General features: G+C 40.6%; 1 protein-coding gene across 1 annotated transcript; it reads right to left on the reverse strand.

The window, feature by feature from the left end:
• Positions 1–5,079: 5,079 nt before the first annotated feature.
• On the reverse strand, positions 5,080–17,239 carry ANKEF1 (ankyrin repeat and EF-hand domain containing 1). The gene is given in 10 exon segments (XM_010288165.1): positions 5,080–5,116; positions 5,118–5,203; positions 6,203–6,346; positions 7,500–7,678; positions 8,961–9,187; positions 12,021–12,843; positions 13,741–13,864; positions 14,603–14,752; positions 16,229–16,428; positions 16,894–17,239. Coding segments are annotated over 10 exon segments (2,316 nt in total).
• Between the last annotated feature and the right edge of the window lie 5,095 nt (positions 17,240–22,334).

Below are 22,334 nucleotides of genomic sequence, written 5' to 3' on the forward strand. Positions count from 1 at the left end.
GGTTTTTTTGTCAAATGTATCTTATTTTGTGGCCTTTACTGAAGCTGTTATTAATCTTGTCATATCAAAGTGATGACTTGTACTGTTTGCTTAGCATAAGATAACTCTGATCATGTCTTCATCCTAGATTAACAGTGATAGTAGAGGCAAACTGGTGAAACTATAGAGTGCCTTAGGGAAGTCTCAGGGACAGAAGAACCGCACAAAGGGACACATTGTGCGTGTTTGCATTTTTGGGTAGAAATGTGGGGGTTGCTGGAGCTGGGTGCATGGATGAAATGGGGAATTAGGCGTGCGTGAATCCAGCTGTCCCCATATGTGAGAAGAAAGGAGCTCAATAGTGAGGTGTGTTTAAAAAAAAAAAAATCAGTTCAATATATGCCTGAAGCAGCTGATCATTCACTGAGGTCTCTTCCATCAAATACCTCTTTATGCACAGTTATTATCCTGTCCTGTAGTATTTGATTAATTTTGAGTCTGCTATTCAGCACTGAGGCTTCCTGCGTAATGAAGAGCCTTTGAAAGACACACTGGAGTTAAAGAACTGAGTTTTGAGCACATAAATGTGTACCAATGGTATCTACAACAGCAATACCCAGCCCCAGCCCTAATTTCATGTGTTTTGCAAGTAAACTTAAAATAGCACGTGTTGGAAATCAGGGGATGAGAACTACAATTGCCTGTGTTCTGCAACGCAGTGGTATGTAAAGCGCTTTTAGGTGTCCATGCAGCTAGCCCGAGGCACCTGCATTAGTTTGAAAAAAAAATGCTTGAAGATCTCACAAGTGTCTTGAACTTTAAAGGCAAACAGCAAAGGGTGACTAAGGCTAGGTTACAGCCTGACTGTGAACCAAAGCCAGTATACAACTCATCCAGTCTTAGGTCGTGTAGATGCGCAGAGTTCATCTTTCCTTTTCTCTTCAGTGTTGCTGCATTCCGTCTGCTTCATTTTTCTGCGTTGGCTTCCCCCTTTGATTCATTTTTCCCTTGTGCTACCTGTCTCAAGAGATTGAGTCACAGTCATAATCTGTTTGAACTCCCACCTGCAAATTTCCTTTTTCTCGGTAGGTTTTCTGACATGCAGCTGATTCAGCTTTTCCAGAAGGTGCTCTCACTTGGGAGAATGGTGCTTTGCTCACTATTATCAAGGTGTGTCTCTCCGAATGTCTCTTGGCACCCTTTAACACCATCCACTATCACTCAGCTTTTCCATGTCCTGTGCATCAGTACAGACTCCTTCCCTCGCCCACAGCTTGCTCCCAGCTCTTTACTCAATACCCTTCCTCCTGCTGATGTTGGTTTTAAGCTTTGGAGCTTTATCCCTTGACTCCCTTTGTGACATCTGCTTTCATGTCTCTAAAAATTTCCTACACGGCTATCACTGCTTCATGCAACAGACTCTCCCACTTCTACACTTCTGGTGTAGAAGTTGGGGGTTATCTATATACAAACCCTTCACCACACTTGAGGAGGACAATCTGGAAAGGTGCCTCTTGAAGCCAGCCAAACCCCTCAGTTTGTTCTTCTGGTATCTGCCTCCATGCCACTGGGGCCTGAATGAGATGACTATTCACACAAAATTTCTTTCTGAGCAATCCCAATCTGGATTTTTTGATTGGGTGTTAGATATCAAAAAAATCATTAAAGTCAGTGTTAGGTGCTTATTATACTCAATTCTCTGAAAATGCCACAAGGTAGTTATTTTTTCAACATGTAAACAAACACACAAATACCAGTCTTTCTCATTAGAATGAATATAGGAACTGTAGGGACGGCTCAGACATGCAATAGCGACACCATCTAGCATCTGATACCTTCAACAGGCAGCACTGAGGCCACTCAGCTGATTAGATCTTAATGCTGAGACAGACTTCGAAAGCCCGAAACAATACCATAACCCCATAGTAGCAGCAAAAAGCACTAACCAAACCATTGGTTAAACAATTGGGGATTGGGACAGAAATCCCTGGGACAGGTAGTCATGTATAATGTCCTTCACGTACATTTGGTAAGCGTTTCCTTTCTTGCAGTCTTCGCAACTGCATGCGATTGAGTGGCTAACCTTGCGTGTTTTGTGATGACTCTTTGTCTCGCCTCTTCTGTTTTGTACTGTGCTCCTGCAGAAAGCCGGCCCCAGGCTGAGGGCTGGGTGAGAGATGAGGTGGTAGCCTGTGAGACAAGTCTGCCAACTCTTTGGGCAGCCTGCTATGGACAAGACCAGGGAGCTACGCAGAAGCCAGCAGGCCAAAGGAGCACAAATATTCCTTCCTACTCGGCCATCCTGCTGTGCACAGCTGATGTGCAGCCCTTCAGCCTTTCTTTTTGTGGGACAACATGTAAAGACTCGGAGTCTGCAGCCCATTCTGTCTGGGATGAAAAAGGACAAGGATGATGCTCATAAGAGTTTCCTATGGGAACAAAAAATAGTCCCCTCTCAGCACTCTTCTCTGAACAACCTTTCCAGAGGCTACTTGCCAACAAGCGTAGTTCTACGTGATCTGAACCGATGGAGGAGACAGCCCCTTCTGTTGGCCAGGTTAGCTCATTTCCTTTGCATTCAAGTTCTTGTCAATTTGCTTAGTTACCCTAGTGAACACAGCCAGCAGGAAGCGGTCTGTACCTTAACGCAGCAGTAGTTAGCCAAGTGAGGCGACTTCCAGAGAGGAGAGCTGAGCAACTGGCTCTAACAGTGGAGAACTCTCCCAGCTCATCTCCATCTCCATATAACTCTGACATAACTTTTACCTTACAGGATGAGTTAGGAGTTTCTGACCGTGCCGCTTGATTTCACTTTGATGGCTACTGTTTAGCAAACTGACCCCATGCCTCTCCTTTTAGAGATGCAGTTTTATTTACAATTGTTCATGAGCATTCCGCTCCTTGCCTGCACTGCCTTCTAGGACTAGTTTTAACACTGTCATTTTTGTTATTTACAACCATCTGCAGCCAGCAGAAGTTTTATGTTGACAGGTGAAGATGATATGCTGATATTAAGAATTCCAAGACACCTGAAGTTTGAAATGGTAGCTCACTTCCCTGCAAAGTCTTTTTTTTTTTATACTGAGCTATTAAAATGCTAGTCATATTTTCTCAATGTAAGCAATTTGTCATAAACTACTTCTGCACAACCATGTTCATATAAATAATATGTTCAGTGGTGGTATTTGAAAATATTATCTCACTAGAGAGATATCTACTTGCTTTGTGTTTGTTTTGGTTATGTACTATCACCTTTACATTTGGATCTGCAGCTAGAGTTAAAAAGGGATCTCTACACATGCTGTCATGCAGGCAGTGGTGGTGTCTTTAAGAATGTGACTGCATAGGCTTTCCCCAACAATCTTCCATTCCGTTCTTTTCATACTTGGGCAAATTCAGGCATGAAAATTCTGTGTCACACATCAACAAGGGCAAAACTTGGTTCTTATTACAAGAAATGATGAGCCAAAAGGAAAGAATCCAGTCTGAAACCCAGATTCCAGAGTCAAGATTTGCAGTTAAAAAAAGGAAGAGTATGTTTGAAAACAAATTTTCAAAAGTAGCTGTATTCTTGTGCCAGACAGCTCCTGAAGTCTCATAATGTTAAAATAAATTTGAAGGATGGGTACTATCAAACCAGAAGCCTATTTAATTTACAGTGTTTGTCTAGGCCAGTGTCATCTTCTCCCCTAAGGGACATGTACACCACCACACTGGACAATCTGGGAGTGAACTGCCTTGCTAGAAAACCTTCTCTATTGTGTGCCAACAGTAATTAGCTGAGGTCCTGAAACACAAGGGATTTTTATCCCTTATGCGTTAGCTAACTAGACTCTTCTCACAATATATGTAAATATTTTTTTAAGTTTCCAAGGATAATGGGGCTAGAGGGTTCCACAGGCTATTTGCATATTGTAGAGGATTTAATAGCTGTGTGCTGCTTCCTCTTCTTTTCTGTAGTCTGAACATTCTTGTATCCTGTGAAAGAATAGATAGGTTTCAGTTCAATTCTCCACACTTTTTGCTGCTTTAGATATATTTTTATGGCATCCCCTCCCACTTCTTTCTTCTCTAAGCTAAACATTCCCAGTATTTCCAGCCTCTGCTTACCCAAAACTTAACTCCTGTTACTGCCTCTTTGAAGGTCCGAATTGGGCTCATTTCTCTGCTGCCAACCATTTTGCAGAGATAATGAACAGAACTCAAGAGGCACTGAGTGTCTCAGCACAACACAGGCTGGTTTGGCCTGGTCCTGTCACACAAATCTTGACATTATATGCTTCCTATAATGAACTTTCAGTACCTTTCCTTCATACTAAATTACCACAGCCCGGTCGCGTCACTTCAGAGACACCAATTCCTTCCTACCCAAAGAACTTACTTTAATGGCAGGGACAAAACCTGTTGACTTTGCTGTTTGGATTAGCTGTGGATGTAGCTGTTAATACAAGAACTCGTGTTCACAAAATCTCTGAATGCTTTTCAAGTTTGCTGAAAATATCTAAAGGTCTTGATAATGGCTTTGCAATGCTGCAGTTGGAGAATACATCCTCAGTGAGTGAGAAGAGAGGTTTGTGCACTTTTACAAGTGCATGAGAGAAGATGAAAGCAGTAAGCTAGACAGTAGTAGTCCTGGCTGTAAATTCTGTACTTTGTGTTGCCTCTGCAGACAACCAAGAACACTGGTGTCTTAAATTATTTCTGAATGCTACCTTCATATTGTTATATTTTAGTAGAAAGGGTAACATACCTTCCAGGAGGAAGTTTTTATGGTGGGGTGAAAAATAACCTCATAAAGCCATACCTTTACAAAGAAAAAGGACACGTGTGTCACAACAGCAGCCATTCCATGAAGTATGCTGAGCCAGCTCCAAGGCTTAGAAACACATGAGGCTAAACATTTTTCCAGACTAAGCCCTTAACAAAAGATTGTGTGTAAGCAACATAATCTACGGAGGAAAAACTTGCTACAGTTTTTTTTTTAATCATAACTGAGATACATTTACTGAGCACTGCATGATTCCTTTATTAGAGGAGTAGTCTTTTAGATCTTTGTCCCCTCAAAATACACGTTGAAGTAGCTTCTTCAAGCTGGCGTGCTTATTTCATAACTTTTCTATTAAAGGGGGTCATGAAGTTTTGAGTGGCCATCAAGAGTAAAGCATTCACGGAGCAATTCTTGCTTTTTTACTAGTTCCTCTGTTGTGGCTTCGGGGGCCCAAATCTACAAAATAAAGGTATTTATAGTTAATTTGGACATGACTTTTGCAACTGAAGCACTAAGAAGATGCTGTTAGCCAAACAGAGCCATGTTCTACCACCCCTTTCCATCCTGAGACATAGAAGAAAACTACTGTGGTCTACCACAACAATTTGTGTATGTATAAGCAGAGCATTCTCTTGTTGTCATTTTGAATCTATAACATGCCATGGGCTCAGATAGGGATAATGTGGGGAAGAAGATCCAAAGCTAGTTGTTTAGAATGACTGACTCGGGTCCAAAATCCTCAGCGTGGAAAATAGTAATTGGCTGCAGAATCACTGGCAACATAGCTTTATTCCCCAGTGACCATCGCAGAAACTAGCACAAATTTGGGTTAGGGAAATTGTAAACAAACTCCAAACGAAACATCTCAGTCAGCAATGGTAATTTTTTCCTTTTTAAGGAGGGAAAAAAATTAAAATTACTTCCCTCTGATCTTCTTTTTCTGTTTCTCAGTTATTTGTGAATGAGTATTATTAAGTCCCTGATACAAAAAAATTATTTTTAGTATTCTAACTCTAGGAAGTAAATATTTAGTGCACTGTAATCCATTTAGTTCAGTAACTCCCATTGACATAAGTAATCATGTGATAACTAGTTGAGAAGTCCAGTCCCATGTACAAGGACACCTATCCTTTAAGTGTAAGAATGAAAAAAGCCGTATGGTCAATGTAGTTGCATTTGTACTTTAGTGGAGATCTACTTTAATCCTATTTTAAATTTCCATGATAATGTGTTTTATAGAAGTATATATATAATACATACACACACACACGCACATATATATGAACCCTTTAGTTTACTGTTGTTTTGTGGCAATCTCTCTAGCCTGTGCCACATTATCTATAAGCTAGTTGAATTGTGAAGTCATTTCATCAGATTGTTTTGGGTTTTGATCTACACTAAGGTCTAATTTTAAATTAACATGAAACTGTGCTCATGTTTTGCTACTGTACATACTTTTCTGGGTTTGAATGCGATGTCATCTCTCTTAGTAGCACCACTGGTTATCAAAGAGTGCAGATAAATAACACTGTCTTTAAGGGAATGCGTAGTCTTTTCAAGAATGGATTTTTCTACAACTGGCAGAGATACCTGTGAAGGCTGAAAGAGAAGTTCTCATTTACACACACACATCATGCATCTTTCTTTGCTATATATTTACTGCGTGTGTATTTTTCTTAATCTGTTCAGAATCTGTTTTTCTTAAAGCTGATAACTTTTTTTTATAAACAGAATTTGTGAGGGAAACACTTTAAAAGGTACATGATGACTCTCCTCCTTGGACACTAAAACATTAACTGTTCTTTAAGACTCAGAAGACAATCAGCTGGTGATCCCATCCTCTGTGAGGTGATGAAAAAATAAGCATCTAAGTTTGCCATCCTCCTGCCTATGAATCTTCTACTATCCCTGACAAATTCAAAACCTTTTTGAAAGGGTGAAACCAGCATTTGGCTACTGGGACACATTTGCTACACCGTTCAGGGTAGGAGTGGTAAAGGATACTTTTAGTCATGCAGATACAATTGCATTTTCTCTCTAAATAGCATCCCGGGTCTGACTAACAAGTACCACTGGTTAATCAGGAAGCTGTCATCCACAGTAAGACAACCAGGCCATGCTGGTGGAGACTGATGTCAGCTTGGGAACTAAGGCAGTGGTAAGGTACTCGGTGCTCCTGAGGGGTGTGGGAAAGGCATTCAGAGGTACAACAGCCAAACATCAGTGTGGTATTTGAGAAACAGGACTCAGGTCAACAGCAGAAGAGGAAGGATATGAGACAAGATGGAAAATGAGAAGTCAGCAAGCCTGATATCACCTCAATGAGGTCGATTATCAGAAGACCATCCTACTAATTTGAAGGGCCTTGGTCTTGCCCTGTGAAGAAACAGGTGCTTTCTCTAAGAAATTACAGTTACTGGTTTTTCAGTATTTACCACAACAGAGCTGGATGATCACAAACTTCAGGAGAAGAGGGAAAAGAAAATATATTTCTGTGTCCTGTCAGTGATATAGGACATAATTTTTAAGTGGGTCTGGGGAAGACATGAAGTTCATATAATTAGCAAGTCAAAACTTCAATCAATGAACCTGTACTACTACTGGCAAGAGTAAGTACTGGCTTCTGAAAATGCTCACTTTAACAAAACCACCAGATTTATAGCTTTAGGGAGTCATGGATGGCAAAGAAATGAAAGAAAGCAGCACTCCACTAACTATTAGCCAACCAATCCTTTGTTACCATCTCTCATACCTCTTTTTTCACAGCTTGTACCTCTACAGGCATCAGTGTAGAAGGTGACTTTGGCTTCACAACTTTTTCTTTCTCTGCTTTTTTATCTGGTACTTTTGGCAAATTTTCCAGTTTATTTTGGAGCAGATCAATTATTCTAGAATCTGCAAATACTTTAGCAATATCAAGAGCATTCTTTCCTGTGTTTAAAAAAATAAATACCTGTGTAAGCCATGAAAATGAACCTTGGTACTTGTTATTGCAACTGGATAATGACACTACAGTCAACTGAACTTAATTAGGCCTCTTTTATTAACCATTCAGAGTGCCAGCAGCATGCCCAACATTGGTGTGAGGACTGGCAGTCATCAGCACTGCTTGCAGAAATAAGGCTTTGCAGAAACAGGCCTTGAAACCAAATATTGCAGCAATTCTTGGAGTGGTTGCTTTGCTCTTAACATGCTGACATTTGCAGCTTAATATACTGGTCCTGCAGGTTGTAATTTTGATCTTTGAGAGCATTTAGTTCTAGGCAATGACTAGCACAGTTCAAGGTTAGGAATGTAGACCAAGTTACTTTAGGTATCTACCTCTTTCAGTGCTTGCTCTGTGGCTGGCAAGGAGTCAAGGGCAATCCCCATGGTTTAACTAGTGCTGAACACCTTCAGTGCCTAAGAAAGGGAAAAACTCTCCTGGATCTTATGAGATGAGACACTGGTGGCTGTAAAGTAGTTGCGAGACTAAACTGCCATGTGAATTGGAACTTCACATGGTAACAGAAATGGAGAATACACATCCCTTCTATAAGCAGGGTTTCTGCCGTAAGGCATTTGGGGAGGGAAAGTCTCATTATATAGCAATATAGCTTCCTATCTTAGAGCAAGGCTTTGAAATGTGATAAGTGTTAACTGTTTAAATTACTCTGAAAATAGTGGACATAATACTGAATGAGGGATCTGCTGTGAGGAGGTAACACTTCAGTATCAGGTTAGATTTTTCTGTTAAGTATTTTTTTCTCAGGGAGAGACATTTACTTGCTAAGCAGGAAGAAATTCTTTTTAACCAGTGCTGCCTATGCATAAAAATAAGTGATTTAAATGGGTGGCAGAGTACATGCTGGCCACAATTAAAATCTAATTTTCCATCAAATAATATTAATAACTAGCTAGAATGTTTTTCATTAAAGCCACTTATAACTCTGTATGTATGCTGTGAGGAGCAATAGTCTCCTTAATAATGTAATTAATCGTGTTACATTATTTTCTAGATGCACAAAACCCAGGAAAGCCAACTACTTAGAATAGTGACTCCATAACCTAGAAAACTAATTGAACCTAACTCTTACCTTCACCCCAAACGTGCTAGCAATCATAAATTCAGAACACTTCTCAAAGTGTTCCAAGAACTTAGTGGGTTTTTTTTTTAATAAAACATGTATACACATAAGGAAGCAGGTCTTTTGGGGAGAGACTTGATATTTACCGTTGCTGTTTGTCATTTGGATGTCAGCACCTGCATCAATTAAAAAATAGACTATATCCAATCTGCAGATCTCAATGGCTCTCATTAGTGGGGTTGCATTGCCTATTGCAGGTGCATCCACTGCTGCTCCAGCCTTCACCATCAGTTCGGCGATATCTAGGTGTCCGTTATAGCAAGCGTGATGGAGGGGAGTCCACATGAAATTGTCTGTTGCATTTACATCAGCCCTACAACAGAGTAAGAGGAATCATGGCAGATGACGCTAGCTACTAGATGCAGTAACGTCCACAGCTCCAAGTACAATCAGCGTTAACTGCCCACTGCAATGCCATATTCAATGTAAATAAATATTTTCATATTGCTACTGCCACTCTGAAACTGTTGCAGTAACTGGTATATAGCTTGTCATGGAATGATAATTGTAGGAGTATGCCTGGGTGGTGATCATATCCCCCTCTAAGCCAACGCAGTGTCCTCTACATGGAGGTTTTCTCAGGTACAGAGAAAAATGAACATTCAAACAGCTTAGTCCTGTAAAATGCTGCTAGTGTTTGAGCTCCAGCTTTGCTGAGAATAGCAAAAAGCAGGTTAAGGAACTGAAAAAAGAATGCTTCTTGGACAAGAACAGGTGCTCTAAAACACATGGCAAAATTGCCTACTGTCAAATTTACAAATGAATTGGAGAAGGTCTATCTCAGACATTCTAAGGATTTAAAACTTTGTCAGCCACTGTGCTGCTGGCCTGTATCTGTTTCTGCTCTGGCATGTTCTGGGGGTTGCAAGGGCTAGATTGGGGGAGATATTTGTAATACGCTGCCTTTGGACGAAGCTGAGGAGAAAAGCATCACCAGCCCTTTAGCAACTGGCTGCCTTGGGAGCCTTTGGGCTGGGGTCACACAAAAGCAAGGCTTGGGGAGCAAGAGCCATGAGAGCCCCTTAATGGTGTTAAAAGGGAAGAAATATGCTTCTCCCGTATCTTTGAAGCAAGCACAGTCTGTGACCATGCCCAGATCTGCGATCTTCCACATGTGCTGTGCATGGGTTCAGAAGGCATCAAAACCTCATGAGGGGATTCCCCAGTACTCAAGCAGAGTGAATTTCTTTGCATTGTATTTAGGACAGCCTAGAGGTCCTGGACTGAATTAGGGTCACTGTCCCGTTTCCTCTAGGGACGAAGACCTGATGTCTTCCCAAAAGACATGGAAGGAGGGAGAAGGAAGTGGCTTCCAGGGATAGCTTGTTCTTTTGGTCAGATGGCTAATACTTAACTCTTGATCAAAAGAACAGATTCATCTGTTCATCTCTTCTTATTTAAATTTTTAATCTTTTTCAGAGTTCTACCTTTGGTGAGATCTTATAGTGGTAAATTCCCCAGGCCTACCAGTTTTACCTTTGTTATCTTTCAGTTACTTAGCCGTTATGGTTTATTCATATGCAGCTGTCATTTCCTTTATATTTCTCATTAAAATAATCTGTTCCTCTGTTACTCCATGTTCTCAACCCAGCCTCCATGCCTGTACTGAAACTCTGTCTGCCCCTGAATCCTTTCTGCGAACTTCATTCTATAAGGAACAAACTGATCGAAGGGAACAGGGACAACACAGTACTGACTTAAAAATTCTTCAGTCTTTTCTCCTGATCATTTAGCCCAAATTTAATTTTCTTGTGAGACTTTATGGAACAAGATAGAAAGTAGATACCACCAATTTATGTTTAAACCTCTGCATTTTCTATAGCTCTGGAGAAATGTTTTGTCTTGTGCTCAGTATGGGTTTGTGATACTTTTTACAATATATCCTTTTCAGTACAGTATTTGAACTTCCCTACCAAACTGAAAGTATCTGAAGTCCATGCAGTTGAAAGATACTAAGCTAAACACAGTACTGATAACTTTCCTCTCCATTTTCTAATTTCTGACAAGTTAAAAATCTCCGAATTGGTACTATTTTTTTTTTTCAACTAAGTTATTAACATTTCTAGGTCTAACTTAAATATAATGAGATGTGACTCCAGTGCTGTCCAGTGAGGCTTAATGAAAACAGTGGAGATTAATTTTCTGGATTAATTTGCTAACTCTTGCATCCTTATCTCTGGAAGACCTGAACATACACGCTTATGCAACTTTCCATATGCTCCAGGAACATCAGTGTTGTTACCAGAGTGTGTAAAGACCTATGTGCTGTTAAGTCTTTGCAGGAACTGGAGCAATGACTACAGCCACTTACCCTGAGAAATGAATGTTAAAAGCTATAGGTACCTAGCTATAGGTAGAGAACAAAGCTAATGTAGATATCGTTGAAAAAGGTTCATTTAAGCATTTATGTGAATGACTGTAGGACTATAGCAGTCTGATGATAAAAAATTAGAGATTATGCTATTACATGAGTATGACTGAATCCTTCTCAAATTGCTTTCATGTTTAAGCTGTCATTGATATTTTTCGCAAGTGTGTCTATAGGCTACGAAATTGCTGAAGTGCTTCTAAAATGAGGAACAGATTAAATAGCAGCAGCGCACGCTTCTGGTGTAAATCCTGCTGCCTCTGCCTGCTGTGGCCACAGAGGAAAGTGATTATAATAATGTTTCTCACCTTAAAACATTTGCATGCAAAGGCCCTGGTATGTGGAACAGGGAAGCCCAGGATTGCCTTGATTTCCAGCAAGTCACTTGAGCCAGATTTCCCCAGAATCATTTATCTGGTTTTGAGAATTCAGTTTTGAGGATGCACTATTTGTGACGTGGGTAGGAACTAACTGCGGTTCCCATAGGCTGGATTTGTCAGCACTGCATCTGACCAAATGTTAACAGCTCAGACACCAAATGTTTCAGACCTGGGGAACTTACCTCTTGGGTGTTTCTATTTCCCTGTTAATAAAACGTGGAAAAATAATAAACTACCCCTCTGTAACTCAGGATCTTATGGAACTAACTTTAATATTGAATGTTATGTAAATAAAAAACAAGCTATAGCCTGTTGCATCCAAGTGTTTACTGGGAACTTATGCTTTTGAAAGCCTTTCCAAACAGGAATTAAAAAAAAAATCTCTGAAATGATCTTACCCCTTTTCCAGAAGATACTGCACAACGTCTATGTTCCCGCTTGCACATGCAGCCATCAAAGGGGTTTTGTAATATTTATCTTTTATGTCTACTTGCACACCCTCCTCAAATGCTTTCTGTAGAGAGAGAATGTCTCCCGCTCTGACAAGGTAGTTAATATTCATGTACGTTTTCCTTGGCTCATCTATATACCAAGCACGGTCATCGTGCACGGGATGGGCAGATGGCGGGTCTCGGTTAAAATGGCAGCTATCGGCCCTGTTCTGAATAACCTCAATCATGTACACAGGGAAGCCATCTTCCCTATGCGGACACGCGCTCTTCGGAATAACACAAATCGGCACGGGGATGGCAATGCCTCTCCTGCCTCTTCGTTTCTTCCCTTTCTTTCCTTTCTTCCCTTTGGATTCAAAGGACGTTATAAGACAGCTTTTCTGCAGATATTTAGAGCCTTTAAAAAATTCTTCTATGCTGATTCCCTCAGACTGAGCTCCTTCATGCATTTCAGCAATAGTTTGTATTTGTTCAGCATCCACGAAGGCACACTGCTTCTGAATGATTGATATAAAATCATCTTTAGCTACTGTCCCGTCTCCTTGGTCAACAGCTTCAAACGTCTTGCGGAGGGCAGCTTGGTGCTCTAAGGACCAGTCATATAGCCTCAGTGCCCAGCGGGACTTGTCCTCCTTAGCCCCAGGCTTGGACTCTTTTCTAAAAGTATCTTCTATTTTACGCAATTCTGCTGCTGCTGCTTTAAATCCGCTTTCCTTGGCAATGGCTCTTGGCGTCTTTGTTAGTAAGTTTGTCCACGTAGGATCACAGCCTAAAAATATGGACGCAATTTTGCTGATAACGTGGTGGAACTAGTAATTACTGATTACGTAATACAAGAGATTTGTAATATACATGCAACTAATTGCCACAGATCTACAATTTTATACTGTCCTAACTATAAATAGCAATAGGAGATGGAACCCCATCATCTATCTCGGACTGGAAGGTTAGCCATGCGTCCATACTTGTTTTCCAAAGGAAGATTCATTGGGCAACCCATGCTCTACTTATTCGTCTGCTCATGAATATGTATTGAAAGGCAGAAGTTCAGTGAAAATTTTTACATTTTTAATTAGTGGTGAGCAATGTTAATAAAAACCAAGGAGTAAAGTGTCCCTCAGTGTTCTACAGGCCAGCCTTGCACTTTGGTGATGGACCACTAGTTAAACGCTTGAATCGCAAGAAGAGAATGTAGGATTTTGCATGGTGCTCTTGAATCAAAGATTGAAGTGATGTAATTATCTGATTAAGTTAGAAAATGATCATAGCTGCTCTGGAGTATGTTTTGATGCCCATAGGTGCCAAGTTTTCTCTATGATTACACAGAGGTAATTTTTTTAAATTATCAGCAAAACAAAAATTAATCTTCTATTGCAAGATTCAATATGATACTTCTAAAAACAACTAAACCAGACCCACTTAATACTGTCCAGTTCTAAGTTATACAAACCCCTGATGTTTCTGCTGCTTTCTTTAAGGAATATTTTCTCTGCCACATTAGTAGAAATAAGTGATAATAGCCTATGTTAGGCACTTAATGAGAATTAGATATGCCACATGATACCTCAGAGAGTCAAATCTTTCATTAATGTCCAAGTGAAATCTTTCCTTTAGCACAGAAAAAGAATATACATTATAATGGCAAAGTAACTTATTTTTACTGTACCTCTTTGTCCTATAAACTTGCAGCAATTTGCAAATCCTCCCTCTGCAGCGTAATGAAGTGGCGTGTTACCGTTCATAGCAATCAGGCCCAAGTCTCCATTATAAGCTGAAATAACCCTCAAAATCTAGAAAGATAAAGACAGTACCACCAAAAAATCTTGTCTGTTTCTTAAGATGGGGAAGTGTAAGAATGATTTACAAATATATGCAATATCATATATTCCCAGTTTATATAGTGAACTTCTCTCCCTTGCCCACCTGATCAATATGCACATATTTAAGTTTTCTATAGTACTGTGCTTACTTAACTGAGGAAGCAGTAACCTTGTTTGGCTGTAGACATCAGGGACCATGTTCTCCCAGCCTACTGCAGGCCACTGTCTTAAAGTAATGCTGACATTGCATGCACAATCAAAACCACATAATTTTATATACTTTGAAGATAATATGGGGGATAAGGAAGAAAGTGCCTACCCGCAGCTGTTTGCATCTGCCCTTCTTATAACGGTAATGTTTCATCCAAGTTACAGAGCTGTGACATGCTACATGTTGAGAGAAACAAGCTCTCCAATGGAGCTGTTCACACCAGACAGCCACACTAGCACACACACACTCAGAGGTACTTTGGCAAAAAAGGCTCTGCAATTATGAGAGAGATCCTATCACTGCTGGATTCCCTTTGATACTTAAAAAGAAGCCGCTTTTGATTACTCATTGTTATGCTTTGATCAGCTGAGATACTGGACTAAAAAAAAAAACAAAACCAAAAACACCCAACAGCCCTCGCCCCCAACCAACCAAAAAAACCCCAAAACCCTAGGTTTGGCTTTGCAGCAGTGCTTTAACACCACAAATCATGATACCTCAAAAAAGCCTCCTTTGGCTGCGAAATGGGCAGCACTGTGTCTTTCAAGGTCAAATAGGTTAACATCGACTCCTCTTTCAAGTAGACCGCGTACCAGCTTGAGAACGCCTTCTCTTGCAGCTTCCATTAAGGCTGTGCGACCTGTAGCCTGTAAGGTAGCAAGAAAACAATTTGGAATTTGTTTTGTATGCTAAATCAGGTTGGAACGTTGTGATCTGATGATTGCAAGGTGGCATAAAACTGAAGGTCTCCTTTTAGGTATTACTGAAAAAAGGAGACAAGTCTAATAGTTTTGAAGAGATTTGTAGGTAAACTTTAAAAACCTAGTCACAATGCTGCTCAAATGTGAGTAGTCAAATCCCAGCAACTTGAGTACATTAGTAGCTTGAGTCCCTGGAATAGTCCCCATGAAAATCAATTCCTTAGTTAAGGAATTCTTTATTATGTGTGCATGATCTCATGCATGTTTACAAAATTTACCACAAAACATGACCTCTGTCATGAAAGAGCATAAGGAGCTATGGCTGGAGGAGCGCTACGGGGAAAGCAGAGCAACTGGGGAATTTCACTACTGTTCTGTCAGAGGGGAAAAGTTCCCATTCTAAACATTAGTCCTGTCTCTCTTTCTAGACAATAGCATATGTTGTGATTAGCAGTACCTATTTTCTTTATAATGGCTGACTTTGGTAGATCTGGTGACCTTTCCAAGAACAAAGCACATCTTGGATCAGGGATTGCCCGCTATTAATATGTTGGCCCACAGCAGCACTTAGAATATCTGACCTGCCACTCTACAGAGGGGCAAAGAGAGCAGTGAGCCATGGATATTTTTCCATTGAACCTTACTTTCTTCCCTGCTATCTGTCTTTCTCTGGGCCTGGCAAATGGCTCCTATTATGTGACCAGGTATGTGCCCATCATATTAAAAAAAAACAAGTGTAGGCTTCTCAAAATGCAGGTATGCTGAGTGCATGAAGCAGACATATGCATGACAGGATGGGGTAAGGATGTCCAAACATCGGGTTTGCTATAGCAATCAGCTAGGAAGGATACTGCAAAACTAGGAGCAAAGCAAAAGCTATGGGTAGCTTTAAGGGACTTGATCAACAGAGCAGAGCTTCAGTCCTTCAGGTCTTTGTTAAATTAAGGAAATAAATAAATTACTAAGACAGATGTACAAAAGAGAAAAGAGTTTATGTCACATCCTTGCCTTGACTCCCCATGGGATTTTTCATGCTGGACTCATGTTTTAGTGTATTTACATTATTTCAACCCTGAAAACCTTAGGGCACATCTAGGCCAAGTACGAATCAGCATTGCTCCAGTGAAGTACAGTCAACTGCAACTTCTAAGAGCTGGCCCAGTTACATTGTGTTTTTGTAAAATATTTGCACTCTAATCTACAAAAATTTAAATTGGAATATATAGTTCAAGCAGAAGACTTAAATCCCCACTCCTGAAAAAAAAAAGTGATACAGAAGAAGGGAGTAGGCATGGCCACAGAGTTAAACACTTGTTGCTGCTTTATTACTTTAATGTAAGGATTTAAGGTCATATTCTCTAGTTGTCTGGTAACTATTCTATACTCCTTTATATATGTTTTAAGTTACAGAAATATTCATACTGGGTTTCTTGCATTGGGATTTGCTTCTCTTTCCAAGAAATTCAGACATATTTCTTTAATATCATGAGCTTGCTCACAGGCTTGTAGAAATACAGGCTTCCCATCAGTAGCACAGTTGTTAACATCTGCACCATAATCCAAGGCAATTTGCATACAGCGGTAGTGCCGTCTTGTAGGTAAAATGCAGTAAAACAAAACACCTGCAAAGAAAACCAGCAGGGATTATGGTGAGATACTAAATTATTAGAAAGGCTACTTAGGCTGTAAACTTCACAGCTAAATGGACAAACTCCTTCAATGGAGACCCACTAACTTCTCTTAGGGTATATACAGGCAGGAAAGACTTCTAGTTTAGGACCTTTGAACTTGGGGAGTAAACCAGAATTTAATATGTGATGGGTCATGGGAGGAAGACGATTCTCAGTTGCAAGTTATCTTTCAGCTATGTACTGCAGAGACGTGATTTAATGGCCTAGATTTTTCAGGGAGAATTATTTTCATTTTCATCAAAGCTCTTATGGCCAATAGCTTCTGTTGAGCTGCAAGGATTACCCTCAACCATGGTTTCTCTCTACAGATTAGACACAACATACGTAGCAAGTGTCTAACACAGTAAAGGGTCATTTTATGGTATTTCTGGTCTGATAAGGTTCCCTTTTACTTACCTTTCCCTTCATTATCCACAGCAGTCATGTCTGCTTTAGCTTTTGCTAACAAATCCAAAACCAGCTCATGGCCTAGCTCAGCAGCCTTCATTGCTGGAGTACGTCCCATTTTGTCCTGGACATCTGGATGAGCTCCCTGTTCCAGCAAGAAGTTGCACATGTCAGTGTCATTTTTAATGCAGGCCAAATGAAGGGCACTATATCCTTCCATAGGCTCTGCGAAATTAATGAGATTTGGGAATCCATTCTGGACTAGCTTTTCTATTTGCTTCTTGTCTTTCTGGTGAACGCACTGAAGAAGTTTGTAGATCTGTAAGTTTAGAAGTCTGTTATCTACCGGTAACATCCTGGAATTAAAAAAAGTGGCTTCTTTCACGGAAGTAATTTCTGCATGGGGAGAGAAGAAAATACGTAAACTCAGGGATGAGATTATAATTACATGCCAATAAGAATCAAACTATGTTCAAGGAATGAAAATATCCACTTTAACTTGACAGAGCACTAAGCTCTGAATGCATTTATCCTGTTTAGTATATACAGCACATATAGAGACTATATAAACACATGTAGCACCTTGCAAAATTGTTCTTTCTCGTCTTCAAACTGTTCTGAAGAAGTCTCATTCAATTGTATAATCTACAATTACTTGGAAGCTTAAGGGGAGGCTGAAGTCTGCCATTTTAGTACTTCAAGGCGGGGGGGGGAATCACAAGTCACAGTGTCCTCTGTACATGTTGAAACATAAAACTGATACTAGCATCACCTTGTCAGTACCTGAGCACCTTCTTGGGTTTTGGTAGCTGATGCATGAACTTCCTGCTAGGCTATGTACATAGAAGAGTAAACTGCATTTCTCTGCAACAAAACTATTGGGGGGAGGGAAAGATGCAGACAGTGGGCACTGGCCTGGAAAAAGGTTCCCCCAAGTGAAGCAACACATGCTTCTTGAGAAAGGTGCAGTGCAGGAAACCAGCTCTGCATTTGCCTCAATTCTGATTTTTTTTTTTTTTTAGGCTTTTTAGCATCTTTTAGCTAGTCTCAGCACTTGTGGCTGGAGGGCCAAGCACAGGTCAGACATTATAAGAACCACTTCTGAAGCTTGTTTAAGTGTATGGGAAGCTTCCTATCAGCTTCAGCAAGCCTTGGGATAGCCTGTCCTCCAAAAACCACAGTGCGCTTACAAGACATGCAACAAAAAAATATGGAGGAGCAGCATCCTGTTAGGGAATACCTGGGTTTTGTGAGGTGGTTTGCTTTTTTTTTTTATTAGCAATATAGTCTGTAAAAGGCACCACTCAGCAATCTGGCTGGTTCCTGCTGGGTTCTTTGTGGATGTTCAAGAAAAGTGAGTTTTAAGAGAGAGATGCAGAAAGATGCACAATTCCAAGAGACTTTTTGAGGCGACACTTCCCATTCTGGAAAGGAAGCCTGAGAGAAAATGGCAGAATTGGGAAAAAATGAATGAAGGCTAATCATGTTGGGAATAGATAGAGCGCCATAATTTTTGTACCACAGGTACAACATGCCAGTGCTCATTTCTGTAGCTACTGTCTTTCATTTCTTTTGAAGTTCAGTGGCCAGCCTATTTTTGGAACAATGGAAACAGGGATCAGGTTTACTGTTGACAGATTTCTGAGAACTGTCCCTCTTGTGTTTTCCCCCACTAAACAAGCTACTTAGCACTCTCCCTGGGTGTCTGGCTGTGCTGTCTAAAGATACCTTCAGCCCCGAGTTTGGTGCTATGTGTGAAACAACCCTGTTATGCCATCTGACACACCTGACCACAGCCGATCGCTCCTCCTCTGTAACAGAGTTAAAATAGCAGAGGTGTTTCAGGAGAAGAGTAAGGAAAAGATAGGGAAGGGCCATACAATGCCAGGAGCAATTTAAAAGCTGCCTTTTCTAGTCCATGGAGTGTTGCAAAAATGCTGTAAAATGTTCATGTTTTGCTAGAAAAACTTTTTGTCATGGTAAGAGTTTTGACCAGCTCTACACTGTTTTACTTGAATGGCATTATTATCAGAAGCTGATCGCTTGTGGAAATGTTTAAGCAGGCACTAAAATGCAAAGCCTTTCTCTTTGCAATGAAATCTGGTCAGAAAGGTCAGCTGCTTCCAGAGTTTTGGGGCTTTCTCCATTTAAATATGACGTTGCTTAAATGCTAAATTCTTTTCTGTATAGGTCTTACACAACCCTCATTCTGATAGTATACAACATATATTCTTACATCGCACAATTAAATCATTAAGTAGCAATTACTTAAATCTGTTGCCTGTGGCTTGTTTATTCTCACTCCTACCATGTTGTGTTTCTTGTGACGTGCTTCTGTGAACAGGAATAAATGCAAAGATTTTTTTTTTCCTACTCACAGGGGTTACAACTATAGCATCACTCTGGTCCTAACATTTAGAGTTGAGAAATAAGGCTACTTCTGGGTAATGCCCTGGTAGAAGCGAAAACTGGAGTCCCCTATGGAGTCTAGCTGTTAAAGCCTGAAACGTTATGAAGTAATTTCTGAGCAGATCCTCAATACAGGAAGTTTTTCCTGGCTTCTGAGCCCTGGGAAAGAAGTGGCGAGGAACAGCAAGAAGGTACTACAGGGAAAGCTCTTACAGTACTTACACCACTGAAATTCAGCAGAAGAGCTTGTTTTTAAAGATACTTAGATGGAGCTGACAAGCTTAAATGCTCTCTCATACTGTTTCCCATCATCAACCTGGATCCTTTCTTCCCACTGTTATTCATTATTTGCACCTGGATTTTGCCCAGCATTTTTTCAGGAACTCCTTTAGGATCAAAACTTGCCTTTTCTTCCCTTCTTTCTCCCTCCAGATGCTATAAAGACTGAGAAATTACATTCTCCATGGAAATAGGTTAGTAATGCTCCAGAACACGAGCAGCATTGCACTTGATAAAAATCCGTTAGTAACATTCAATGAAGGCACAAATGGATATAATGTTCAATGTATACGGATTTGGATTTATTTTATGGATTATCCTTGAGATTCAGAACAGTGCTAGTGCTACATCTTGCACAAACAGTCTCCGAAGTATGAGCATCCAGAACAAGCATGTCCCAGAATGCCATATTTTCCAGTGGGTGAGACCACACACTTGCAAAACAAATGTGAAACTAAAGTGAAATAAGTACGTGATTACGTATTACATGCTCCCTGCAACCTTTGCCCCATTCAGGACATGAGATTGGCAGCACACCTTACACTTACTGCACACTTTCCTTTTTGCTCACAGGGTAATGTATTAACACTCCATTACAATTTTAGCCCAAATTCAGTGTGATCAGGTTTTCCTCGTGCTTTTGAGATACTTCTTATGGTATCCTTTAATACTTAGTATTTAAGTAGTAACAACATTTTTTCCGTAAACGTAAGTGAAATTATTTTCATCACAGTGGTGAAGTATGTTGTTATCGCAATTCAACCACCAGTGAGATCGCACCCCGCTTAAAGTCTTTGCTTCAAAGCATCAAGAACCAACAATTTACATGAAAACAACCATAACATTTTAACTGTGACAGTTAATATTTCTTTGCAGTATTTCTTGAAAGTAACTGGATCAAGTTTTATTAGAAGTTTCTACAGTAACAGAATCTAAGTAAGACAGGTAGGATAGAAAACTCTACCTAGAGTCAGGTAAAGTTACAAGCAAGTGAAACTGGCTTCTATAATGAAAATATAACTACAGCATCTTGCAAATTTTCATTAAATAAATACTACCAACTATACAAACTTCACTGAGTTTTTATCACCTAACCTGTAACAGATGTTTTAATGGAAAATGAGGGATTGTTAACGTGCCTTTGAGACAGTCATGCTCTGGAGCGGCCTTCATGAAGCTATAATCATAAATCCCAAGCTTGTAACATCTGCTTAGCAACAATTTTATCTGTTGACAAACATCAGCAGAATTGCTACCTTCATTCTGCCAGCTTGTATCATCATTTTGGTTCAGACCATGAACTCATTTCAAATTCAGATTAATCCTTTTCCCAGCACACCTAGTATTAAGAAAATAATTTTAAGCAGATTCTTTTTTTTCCTCACAAAGCCTTCCAAGCTGTGCTCAAGGTACACTGATGGAGAGGGAAGGTCTGGTGGCCAGCGCTCTCATGCGTTGACACTCTGTCGAAGTCTGGTGCCTGACTGCTACTGGAAGCACTTGTGACTCCTTTTTTAAAGTTTTCAACATTTTTCAGTTTCAACATTTCAAGTTGAAAACATCCCTTTAATTATCTGTATTCACAAACCAGTAAACAAAATTTCCATGTGTTTTATCTTCAGTGAGAGAAAATAGCTTCGCATTTTCTAAATTTAATCCATTTGCATGCTGGCCATAGAGATAAGCATGAGCCCTGTATGCTGGTATAAAAGAAACCAATATGGCAACAGTGCCACACTATATTTACAGCTTTATACAAATAATCGCACTGGATTTTTGGCTGTGACTAATGTTTAATAGGAGTGATGCAGCAAAATCCTCCAAAAACTGAATTCCAGCATAATGAATAGCCTATAATGCTGGGTTTTCTCTTTGAGCCCTTCTTCGTGTTAACTCTCAAGAAATGTTTTGCCTTGGACTGAGGCATAGCTAAGCATTGAGTGATGGTCTCTTCCCTGGTGCTTCCTGTCTGAACTGAGCAGGTTTCAATCTCATGTTGAATGCTCTGCTCTGATACAGCCCTCTGGGAGACTGGGCCCAGACCTGAGCACTCTAAAGACAGTCCTGAGGTTACAGCTGGATTAAATCAAAAGATGTGCCTTCTTTTGCCTTCAGCTTGCCTTACGACTTCCAGTCACTTCGGTGCTCATCCAAACTGGCACGTTAATAGAGCCCAGCACCTGGCAATCAGGTGTATGAGCAAGACGTGGTGGGGACAGGGGCTGAGAGGAGGTTGTTCCTCAGGTAGGAGCAGAGCGAGGGCTCCCTGCGAGCCCCTGGACTGCTGGGGAGTTGGTGATGAGGTGCTGCTGCACCCAGGAGCAAGGAATAGGGCGTGCAACCACTCTCACTGAGCCTGAAGTGCTGAGGGCCCTGGAGGAGCCAGGTAGGGGATAAAGCTGGTGTTAGTTGATTTTCCTTTGGTTGCAACTCAGAGGAATGGGTGGCCTGTAGAGGAGCCTGGCTTTAACAGGAGAGAAACTGCTTGGGAGTATGTTGCAGAGGTGGTATTGACCCACGCTGTGCTTAAGTGGTAAGGACTTGCTTGTCCGAGGATGCAGAAAGACAAACTGACGTTACTTCTAGTCCGCCCTGCTTTGAGAGGTGCCAGGCGTAAGGGGGGCGCGGATGACTACCGTGGAGTATTTCTTTTACAAGCCTGAAGCACAGCAGCTCTGTGGTGCTGCTCCAGCTGTGTCCGCCTCCCCCGCCCTTAGGTGAGCCTGCATCACATGCAGCGCCCTACACTTGCGTTTCTTGCC

Source organism: Phaethon lepturus, unplaced genomic scaffold, assembly GCF_000687285.1.
Source record: "Phaethon lepturus isolate BGI_N335 unplaced genomic scaffold, ASM68728v1 scaffold17745, whole genome shotgun sequence".
Lineage (NCBI taxonomy): Eukaryota > Metazoa > Chordata > Aves > Phaethontiformes > Phaethontidae > Phaethon > Phaethon lepturus.